Source organism: Filicampus tigris, chromosome 2 (genome assembly GCF_054856515.1).
Source record: "Filicampus tigris isolate MCC_2025a chromosome 2, RoL_Ftig_1.0, whole genome shotgun sequence".
NCBI lineage: Eukaryota > Metazoa > Chordata > Actinopteri > Syngnathiformes > Syngnathidae > Filicampus > Filicampus tigris.
The window spans coordinates 789,065-799,832 of NC_141218.1; the positions used below are offsets into that span (position 1 = coordinate 789,065).

At 47.5% G+C, this 10,768-nt stretch overlaps 1 protein-coding gene across 1 annotated transcript; it reads right to left on the minus strand.

Moving 5' to 3' along the window:
* Nucleotides 1-9,357: 9,357 nt before the first annotated feature.
* Nucleotides 9,358-10,752, minus strand: smim20 (small integral membrane protein 20). Its single transcript, XM_086055593.1, has 3 exons — nucleotides 10,554-10,752; nucleotides 10,223-10,279; nucleotides 9,358-9,835 (listed from the first exon to the last, which is right to left on the minus strand). The coding sequence occupies exons 1-3, from the start codon at nucleotides 10,660-10,662 to the stop codon at nucleotides 9,801-9,803; spliced, it is 201 nt and encodes a 66-aa protein (XP_085911719.1). The 5' UTR covers nucleotides 10,663-10,752; the 3' UTR covers nucleotides 9,358-9,800.
* Between the last annotated feature and the right edge of the window lie 16 nt (nucleotides 10,753-10,768).

Consider the following 10,768-nt stretch of genomic DNA (forward strand, 5'->3'; position numbering starts at 1 on the left):
CTGTAGTGACCCGTGCGTGGAACGGAGAAAGCAGGCCGGCCGACCGCAGATCCAGAAGCTAATCCGCCGCGATCAAAGTCAAGTATTGGTCGACGCACGCCCACGGAATATCTATTTATAGGCGGCAACGTCTGCACACTATCCGGCCTCACCCTCTCCTTCCCCTCGCCGTGCCCATTAAGCAAGTGTATTACCTTTAAAGAAGAAACATCTTCCCTGGCTTTTTTTTTTTTTTTTGTTTCCGCACAGCGGCGGGCTGACGGCGCGGCCGGGCCAAAAAACGCTGATGTCACCGCCGTTATTTTTAAGAGGGCGGTGAGCTCATTGGAGGGAAACCACAAAAGCGAGCGAGCGAGCGAGCGAGCGAGCGAGCGAGCGAGCGCCGTCGACCTCGCCGGTAGCTCATCTGCGGAACAGAGCTGCCACCGCTCACCACTCGGTCCTTCCAGCAGTGACTTCTGAAGTAGGAACCGTATTTGGTAACCCGAGTCCACAGAATAGATGCTCATGTATAGGATGCGGTTACGCGGGTACACACATACCGATAATCGGGGTGAATTTGAGCATTTTCCCCGTCCTCAGCTCAAAGTCAAGAAATGTCTCGAAAAGATTATCCTGTGGCGTAGACTTTGTTCAGAGATTTTTCCTTCCCGATCCGTTCCGAAGACGCTCAACTATTGCAAGTACAAACATACCATCATTTGAGCAATCGATGCTTATGGGAGTGATTCTCGGATGTTTTGAGTTTTCTCAAAACTGTCTGGTGCTCTTCAGTCGAGGGATCGATGCAGGACTTCAAAAGAATGGAAAGTGAGGCACTCAAAGTATTTTGGATTAAAAGGCCTTTATCTGAACATGGCCAGTTTCTACAGCTTATCAGAGAGCTAAGAGTCAAAATCGAAGTGATTTATTGATTGCAAAACGAAAGATCTAATCAAGTGTATTTTAGAACCCCTTCCACCTCTGAGGCTAATTGGAGTACCCTTACAGGTGATAGCCTACTTAGGGCAGCCCTCCCAGAGAGCCCCACAATTTGCTTTCGAAAGGCACCTACCCTCAGTAACAAACTGGTCAGAAGTTACCTTCAGCCTCTACAAAAAAAAGACGCGGCTTAGTACAAGGACGGGCAATTTCAGATGTGGTAACTGTACACACTGTGACACCATAAAGACTACTAGCTTATTTATGAATCGGAATCCCCCCCAAAAATAGGAATTCATTTATCAACCGTAACGCCAGCTATGCAGTCTACAGACTTGAACGTCGTCGTGGCCGCTTCTACATCGGTGGAACTTAAGGCAAATCCAAATCCCAAAACAAGCCGTAAGGACCGGTAACCCTCGATACCCTACGGCACTGCACTATAAACACTCAAACCATCGCGGTACAACTTTGAAAGCGAATAGTATTGAACATGTTCCCGAGTCCATAAGGGGAGGGGGCGGATTAAAAAGACTAATACAGAGGGAATCTTATTGGATTTAGATTAAGAGCCACAGAGGTTCCTGGTCTCAATGGCGAACTGGATTTGATCCCTTTCCTCTAAGGTCTTTTTTGTAAAAAGGATATAGTTCATCATTGTATATACCGTACTGATTGTCAATTGTGATTTATTTTTTACGAGCTACTTTTGGAATGTTGCCGATTGGATGCTTTGCACCAGCTGACCGCATGGGCCCAGCCCACATAGATCATGTGACCCACTAGTACAAAAGCAGGCCCATGCTAGTCCACTCGAGCTTCCCTGAAGAAGGCCGAGCAAGGCTGAACCGCGTAGGCATCGTCTCCAACCGCCCACGTCAAAATAAAAAGGCCCTTTAGTCCAATATACTTTGAGTGCCTCAGCTTCCATTTTGTTGATACCATCATTTGATTTGGAGCCTGATTTCCCCCTTCCGATCAAAGTCAGCAAAGGCCTGATAGTCTCTAAAATACTATCCTGAGCGACGATCTTGCTGCCATGTGACCGGGAGTCGTGCACGCCACAAATCTGGACTTTATGGAAGAGTGGCAAGAAAAAAAGGCATGAAGAAGTCCCGCTTGCTATGTAGGCGAAGAATATGAAGAAAGGGCTTTGGTCAGATGAGACAAAAAAAAAAAAAAGATTTTTTGCGGGGCCTAAATGTAAAGCACAATGTTTGGTGGACAACCAACAGTGCTCAACAGTGCCGTGAAACACGTCGGTGGCGACATGGTGCTTTTCTTCGGCAGGGATGGGCAAAGTGGTCAGACTTGACGGACGGAGCCAAGTGCAGGCTAATCCTGGAAGAAAACCTCTTGCAGGCGGCACAAGACCCGAGACTGGAAGCCCACCCAAAGAAAAAAACGATCAGAAAACGACCTTGCACTCTTGGTTAGTCCTGCCCGCCCCTCCGAGCGTCATCTGCTTTACGCGGTTACAACTCACTCATATTGTTGAATGTTCACAACACACGTGATGTGATTTATTTATTTTTTTGGCAAATGTAGAACCGATCTGAAAAAGTGCAAAAGATATCAAATACGGTTAGCTTTAGCAAGCGTTGTGTGTTTAAATGAAAGTTAGAAGGGGAAGACAACATTTGACACTTGAGTCACATTGAGAGGCTAATTGCCTTGCTGGACATTCGTCCGTTGGCGTGCACATTAAGGGCTCACATCTGCGTGCTTGTATCTGTCCGTGCAGTCCGGGCGGCGGTCCAGACGTGCGGTTCGGCGACGGGGGGTCCGGGGGCGGGGGGGGGGTAGTCCGGGCATTGCGCCAATCCGCATACTCGAGGCCATCCCGGAGAAAGGGGACAGGAGACGGGAGGCGATAAGTTGGAGACAGAGAGGCACAAAGTCAGACTGATAGATGAGGAAGAGGGAAGACGCATGGGAGTAGCGTGGGGGGGGGGCGGGTGGTGTGCTGGGGAGGCGCGGTTTTGAGAGGGCTGGCAAGGCCTCTGGGGAGGGTGGAAAATGGATAAGATGAAGGAAGCGTGCACCGCAGCGACAAGGACGGCGGCTGATTTCTTTTTGGCAGGTGCTTCGGCGCCTCGGCGGGGTTGGCCAAAGTCATCGCTGGGATCACCACCGTGCCGGATCAGAATGACGGCAGGGGAAATGCTTTGGTTCATGGAGAAGAATTGAAAATAAAAAACAGCAGGAGAAAAAGAAGTCGGAGCAGGAGAACAACAAGAAAAAAAAAAAAGGCTGAAGCAAAGACAAGGAAGAAGCAGCAGAACGAGAAAGCAGAAGTGGAAAAAGGAGGACAAGGAGAAGCCGAACAGATGAAGACGAAGAACGAAGAGGAAAGGACATGAAGAAAAAGAAGCAACTGAAGGACAACAAGCGTCAAATGCCAAGGCCGAAGGAACGGAGGATGAAACAAAAGAGGTTAGAAGAAACGGAAGCGGAAGCAGCATAAAAAGAAACAAGCGGCAGAAGATGACAAAAGAGAAGCAAAAGACGCACGCCAAAGGAAAAGAAACGCAAGCGGGGTTCGTTTCTCCCGCCAACCTTATCTATCGTCTCCATTTTTCCAGTAACTGAAACCAAACACTTCATATTTGCCCAAACGTGCGGCGAACCACGTTTGTTTTTTCTTCGTTTCAGTGCAGCGCAAAAGGAAGGCCGAAAGACAGAAAGAGAGTGCCTGTGTTGGTGCCGGCGAGGTACGTATCGGGTTTCCTGACACTTGTTTTGCTGACCTTTTGGTCCCGTAAGCGCCATTGACTTCCCCCCGTTACACGCGCGCGCGCGCGCACACGCGTACTCCTTCTCCTCAAGTTGCAAAGAAGAGAGACTTTTGGACAACCCAGCAAGTGCTGATCCCTCGGGCAACTCCCAAACAGACGCTCTGGCTACACCCGAGCCCGAGTCCTCGGCCTTGCGGACAGTCGACTTAGGCGGATGCTCGCCCCCCCCCCAAAAAAAACGAGGCGCAACCGACGCTGCTCTGGCTCCTCATCTCCACCTGGGAATCTATTACTGCGCCTCATGGAAGTCCACAACTGGATGAATTTGGTGTGGAAGATCCCACATGTCCCCTGAATGGACCTTTTTCTGGATCAAGTTAAAGCAGCAGAAGAGGACACAGAAGAAGTCACCAGAGAAGCCGCAAAGGAAGACACAGAAGAAGAAGCAGCAACTGAAGCAAAAAAAAAGAAACAAGCAAGCCAGAGGGCCAGCGCCGAAAAGAAGCTGCGAGCGCCAGCGAGTCAGACGTGGCAGCGAAGTGCATCAGAAGCCACAAGTACACGTTTGGTTTTCCTTCAAAGCCCTACGTGCCAAAGCCACCATCTTTGCCATAGTTCGGCCTCCCATTCCGACATCAAACTCTGGTTTTGCGCCGGTGTCACCCCAGTCCAGGGTTACTCCCCGAGACGACAACCGGTCACGTTCGGTTCGGAAAATTCCGCTGCGAAATTTGGCACAAAATGCTTCACAAATTGTCCGTGTCGGGAATCTTCGGCACCTCGAGATCTTTCCTCGGTCTTCTTTTGGTCCAGCGACGGGTGTCCGGGTCCTCTACTTTGGGGCGCCCTGACTGAATGCCCGACGCCTTTCCAGAAGGGCTCCTACTGCGTCGAAAGCCAAGTGAGAAAAATGGTTTGAAGAATGCACAGCTAAGGGGCTCGTACGGGGAGGCCGATTCCAAAGTTTGGGACCACCGTCGGGAAAAGCTCTCGACTTAGACTTCGGAACCCCCGAGAGCGAATGTCAAACCGACATGAGGGAAGGAACATCTCAGCCAGGCAAGTGGAGGCGACACCAGTTAGTGATGGAGATCAAACAAATGGCAGACTTTTTCAATGAAAGGAGTCGCGCATCGTTTATCTGTCTATAACTTATGGCCGGCGACCCACGTGGTCCCGGTCCGTCCCCGGCCAGCGGCGGCCGATCGGCGCCGAGAACATCATTGCCACATCACAAGCGGGCGCCGCATAAGCCGACACGCCGCCCAAAAAAAAGAGAAAAAAGATCAAATAATAAAAACAGACGTACCGGTAGGGAAGTCGGTTCTCGACACCGTTCGGCTGACTCAGAGCGACCGGGCGGGTCTGGAATATAGACGGGAACTTATAGGCGGACTGAAGCGTAGACCAAAGGCCAGCTGTGCGCTTTGGAGTGGAAGGAGGCCAGAAGAGAAGCTGCGCTCCCTCTTAGGTTTTCCAGTTAAGAGGCTGGTCGCAGGGACGGGCAACGCCGGTGTCCTGCATGTTTGCCCGCCGCAACACACCTGATTCAACGATCAGGCTCGTTATCCAGCGTCTGCAGAACGTGCTGATTATATGATCATTTGAAGCAGGCGTGTTGCAGCAGGGAGAGACGGAAACCGGGCAGGACACCGGATTTGCCCACCCCTGGGCTAGTGGCAGCATTTGGAACCAAGCGCAGACACGTCCGCACACTCGAGTGTCAATAACCAATTGCGTGAGCAGACCGAATGTCGGCTCACGTCAGGAACGTGCGTGCCTCAGGAACACAAAAATAACAATTCAAGTGTACTTTTGCTCCTGCACTGGCTCCAAGACTGGAAAGATGAGGTCTGCGCATAACAAAGATTTTCCTCTGCATCGAGAGAAGAAAAAAAAAAAAAAAGATGGAGGAAATAAGAACTTCTTTCCAACATTTTAAACTGGGGGCTAATTGCTTAAACATTTCCTGCACAGCTCCAAATGCGGCCGCAGGCCCGCGTGCGACAGGATCCTGGCAACCTCGACGCCGCGTTCGACAATTTCCTGCTCACCTCATTTGGAGGTTGCGCAGCCGCAGCCAAACTTTTTAAGCCATGCACTCCTGTTCCCACCACAGATTTTTTTTTTTTTTTTTTTCATCCTAAACCAGATGAAAACACGCAAGCCGAATGGTCATCGGCCAAGCTATTGTAGTTCAAGTCGCCCACTTCCAGCTGGACAATGGCGTCGCGAGAAGCCGCGTGGCTTCAAAGCGGGACGCTAATTACAAGCTGAACTTTTGTGAAAACGCCGGACATCAATGTGAAAATGACAAGACGGCTGTTTGGCAGTTCTATCGGGAGACAAAAACAGCCGCAAAACAGGCAAACAACAACAACAACCGCAACGATAAGCTGCAAACGTGCGCTCAGCTGACGGCGTGACATTGCCGATTCATTCGAAATCATTTGTCGGGACAACGCTTCCGCCGACTAGCTCATTTACAAAAGTAAAGGGCGCTAGCCGCGCCGTCATTATGTTCGGCAACTTTTCCGAGCACTCGAGCGATTGTTTTCCCAAAGCGACGAGCGACTTGAATTCCCGCAAGCTGTTGAATGACTCGCCGCGATTTTTTTGGTAGTCGACTATAATGTGATGAAAGTCCCGTCGAAGTCGATTAATCATTATTGATATTTTTTTTCAGCACAAGGCTCCCGACGATTATCCCGGTTTCACATAAAGGTAGATTTCGATGGATTTGCATTGAAACTAATACAAACAAATGATTAAATAAACAACTAAGTCTCATCCTGCCTTTGCTACAGCGTGGCACGTTATAAGACGCAACATCGTAGCCAGGCTAAAAAAAATCTTCTTTCGCATTTTGGTTTTCATTTTACTCGATAGCTTTGCATATTTTGTAAGTGACTGTTCTATTGACGCATGAATTTCGTTTTCTGTGTCGTAATCTTGTAAAGTGTCGCAACGTTGACGCGCGTTGTATCGAACAACATCGATGATGAATAATGTCCTCGCTGGCACACGGTTGTCTGTGCATTCTTAGACCATTTTAGTGCTAAAAATGGAGTTCTATTTGGCCCCGCCGCCGCCGGTAGAAATAGACTAGCGTTGATCGGAATGGCCAAAGCTAGCGATGCCAACTGCCACGGTCTTCCGCACTTTCCGTTCATTCTATTTCTGTCAACTTACACTATTACTCTACATTTCATACATACCTGTACTTTGACTCAAATACACTTCCCCTATCCACCTTTGTTACGACAGAATAAAATCCAAAGAAATTGTTCATCGACGCCACGTAGTGGCACAATAAGATGGACGAAATTTAAGATGGAAGCACCCGCTGCCGCTCACGCGACATCTTTGGCAGTAGATGACGACCGCGGCGACAGCAGCGGTGACAACAAGCATTATGTTACACACCGGTGGCGTCTACCGGTGGAATTGTTGAGATTGAGAGTGAAAGACTCTTCCGACAATGGCTTTTATGCCAACCTAGATTTTACTAATCATGACACCAAACGAATCACACATTCATTTAACTAAACACAACACAACTCTCTGACAAAAGTATGCTAGCCTAATGCTAACACATGATGCAACAGGCCACAGACAAGCTAACAAAAACTAGCATTGATGATAAATCCCTTTACACAACAGGAACTTGGACCAAAAGTGCGAAATCGCACAGGTAGACAAACAACAATACCATGTTCTTCATCCTCTGCGGAAGTCATCGAATGGTACTATACAGCTTCCTGAGAAGTTGTGACCGTCTTCTTCATGTACTGAATATACACACCCATGTATTAGCTAAGACGCACATAGCTGAAGGTTGGTGGGTAGGCCTCATCTTTTATGTAGAATATATGTTAGATCATACATTTTGTCGGTTCGGTGCTTGAGAAGCGCAGTCCACGTTTACATATCTATGTCTCATGAAACATAAAAAGCTGACAGTTGCGTTATTTTTGCTTATGACTCGCTGACTTTTGTGAAGCTCTTATAGTGAACTTTTGAAACACGGCAAGTCCGTGTGTTGACTAAGTTAACTAAAAGTCGATAAACTTAGCTTTCATATTTATCCATGGTTCCTTAACTTTTGTATGAGGTTATCTCAATTATAAGACCAAACTACTTATAAATATATTGTTTATTATCGAACATGAGTGTATCGCTCATGTTTGTGAAAAGAACGAGAGCCTTGAAAAATAATCGCGGATTAAATCGCAATATGGAGGATAATAAAATATTCGTCCCTAACAAGAACGACAAACAAACACAATTCCAACCCTGTAAGCAAGTCATTTTCCGTTCAAATACTTGTCCTTTGACTCCAGTACGACTTGCAGGCACAAGAGTGCTGCGAGCGGCGCGAATTGCGAGACGTCATCGAAGCCGAAGCGCCGCCAAGCCCGGCCGGCGAGGCCAAGAAGGCAACACAGAGCGTGCATGCGTCTGGACGCTGCGCGTAGGTGACGCGCCGCCTCAAGAATGCGCTTCCCTTCCTCTCGCCGCTCGCTTCAATTTCCCCCTCGGCTCGCAGGAGCCGTCGCTTGAGGAATCTGGAAAACACCAGCGGGGGAATGAGAGGAATTTTCAGGCCGGGGCCCGGGCTCTGGAGTTTTCTCTCGTTTCGAAGCGCGGCCCAACAATAACACGCTCGCATAAACAATGGGGCTGTTTGTGGACGGAGGAGGAGAGCGGCCCTTCTCCTTGGCCTGGCGGCAGGCCCGACAGTCCCGAAGCACAGGCTACACGGAAAGATGGAAGTGCACTAAGGAACATCAACACATGCTTGAGCTCTTTCTTCATCTCGCTCCGATCCATCTTTCCTCCGAGGGATGCTGCTCAATGTCAGGAAACCACAAAAGCAGAAACGGGGGAGGGGGTGGGGGGTGGCCGGCCGATGTTGGAATTTCTCTGCTGGTAGTCACACCAAGAAACGTGTCTTTAGAGCCTACATCGAGACCTCTGCTCCCTTTTTGACATCCTACGGAAGCCAATTGCTCATCTATGTGAAAAACAATCACTTAAACAAATATATTATTATTATTATTATTATGACGACTTCATTATTCATACAAAAAATGCTCACAAGAGTGGGGGGCCTCCCACCACGAGAAAACTTCCAAGCAGCAGCTATTTTTCAATGAGAAGGGCTTCCCCCAGTGGACAAAGGGGGCAAGCCTTCCTTCCTCAGCGTGAGTAAAACGCGGGCTCCCTCTTGTGGTACGAGAAACAATGACTGCCTAAGGACACTATAGAGAGTATATACTTAATAGAATAAATACGGGCGTTCGTTTTTACATTTTTATTTAGGTAAAATGTTATTTATCTTGTATGTGCAATATAATGTAACTGACATTTTATTTAAGTAGGTTTTATTTTAATTGCCCTATACTTCAATGCATTGTTAATGTTCATATTGCATGAAGTTGCAGTGACTTAAAACAAAATTACCTTTCTTAAGGTATAACTGGCAGCAGCTCTGCTTACCTTTAGGCTTTGACATGATCAGTTTTTCAGAGAGTGAAGTCCGGCCATGGCTTGAAAGTGGCCTCTGTAGTTTCAACCTGCCCAGTTTCCAAAGTAAAGGTGGGGAAGCTCGGCGCGGAGGCGGGATTATGTAAATTAGCCCCACTGTTTCGGAACACTCACAGACACAATTCAGAAATGGTCAAATGGCAAAAGATTGACTTACTCTTATTGTTTAATTTAACACTTGATGGGTGGACAAACACTCCAGATTATTTGTATACAAACAATAAATAGTCAATTCTGTTTCAGATGGTGTAATGGCTTTAAAGTGGCTCTGGATCTTCGCCCTACTAAACTCAAAGTCGGGCAGGGAAACTGCCAATAGGGACGGCGAGGATGTGAATGAGGCAAACATAGCCAAACATTCACATTCACACCTATGGACAATTTAGACTTCAATAATACAAAGTCCACAGAGGACACCAACGCTGAACCTCAGTCCAGCCAGGCAGACTTGCTAAGCACTCTTTCACCACGCTGCCCCCATTAAAAAGTCCCTTTTCCATCGTGTGTCCCCTTAAAGACGCACAACTAAAACAAAGTCAAATCCTTGGCTCACTCACACGCTGAGCACTCGCCAGATAAGTCCATCGGAAATCACTTCTTGAAAGGGTCAGACCAAATCTTCACACCTGAGGCGGGGGGGAAACAAAATAACCGTCAGCTTTTAATTCTTATTTTGACATAACTAGGCAGGAATATCAACTTCATTTTCTTGTTTTGCCATTTCAAGTTTCAGTATCTAGGATGACGGACACTTTATTGTGATGATCCAACAATTAAGATTAGCTAAGTGCCATCTTGTGGCATCTTGGTGGTGCAACGGAACTATGTCAAAGTGAGTTGAGGAGTTTCATTTAGACAAAGGTAGTGTTTTGTTGTGGCGTATATAGGCATTTACCCCATTTACCCTTTTAGGCACCAATTACTCAAATGTATCATCTTTTTTTGTCCCCCAGAGTGTAATTAATAAAATTGAATTAATTAATAGCAATAATGGCGTCATCCTGGGCCCTTACCGACGGGCTGCACGTCTGCCTGCTCGATTCCTGCCCGGTTCATCTTCTGGACTTTTCCTGAAGTTGGGGGGAAATAAAAAGTGATTTCATATACGTTAAGTCCAATTCACGAGTTAATCATTCTTACTTCTTGCTACCTGCCACAGAGCTAGCATGTGTCAAAAGGTTTCAGAACGTTAGAGTACACACGACGAAAGGGCATTTAAGCAAAAAGTCATTAACACCAACGAACTTGTAGACCATAAAATGCCTCGAAGTTTTATTTCCTGCACATGACCGTGATGTAAACGGCAAAAGCAACTCACAAAACGGGCAATTGTTCGCCACTTACTGTACTCGTTCTTGTGGGCAAGCGGATAGAAGAAAATGGGGTAAAACGCAGCTGCAACCGCTGTTACAAACCCTCCAAATATGAGTGCTATTTTCCTGTTTTTGGACATTATTCTTTGTCGTTTGGCGGGCGGATAAGTTCACCTCCAACTGTGCATAATGTTCGAATAAATGCTTCCGGGTTCAAAGGTTAGCCAAAGCAAAAGCGCCAGTTTT

Bases quoted from the DNA above. Each gene is read 5' to 3' on its own strand.
- smim20 (XM_086055593.1), bottom strand. From the start codon at position 10,662: ATGTCCAAAAACAGGAAAATAGCACTCATATTTGGAGGGTTTGTAACA. The intron at 10,280-10,553 runs GTAAGTGGCGAA...CCCCAACTTCAG, and splicing joins TGCCCACAAGAACGAGTACA to GAAAAGTCCAGAAGATGAAC. The intron at 9,836-10,222 runs GTAAGGGCCCAG...CCCCCGCCTCAG, and splicing joins GGCAGACGTGCAGCCCGTCG to GTGTGAAGATTTGGTCTGAC.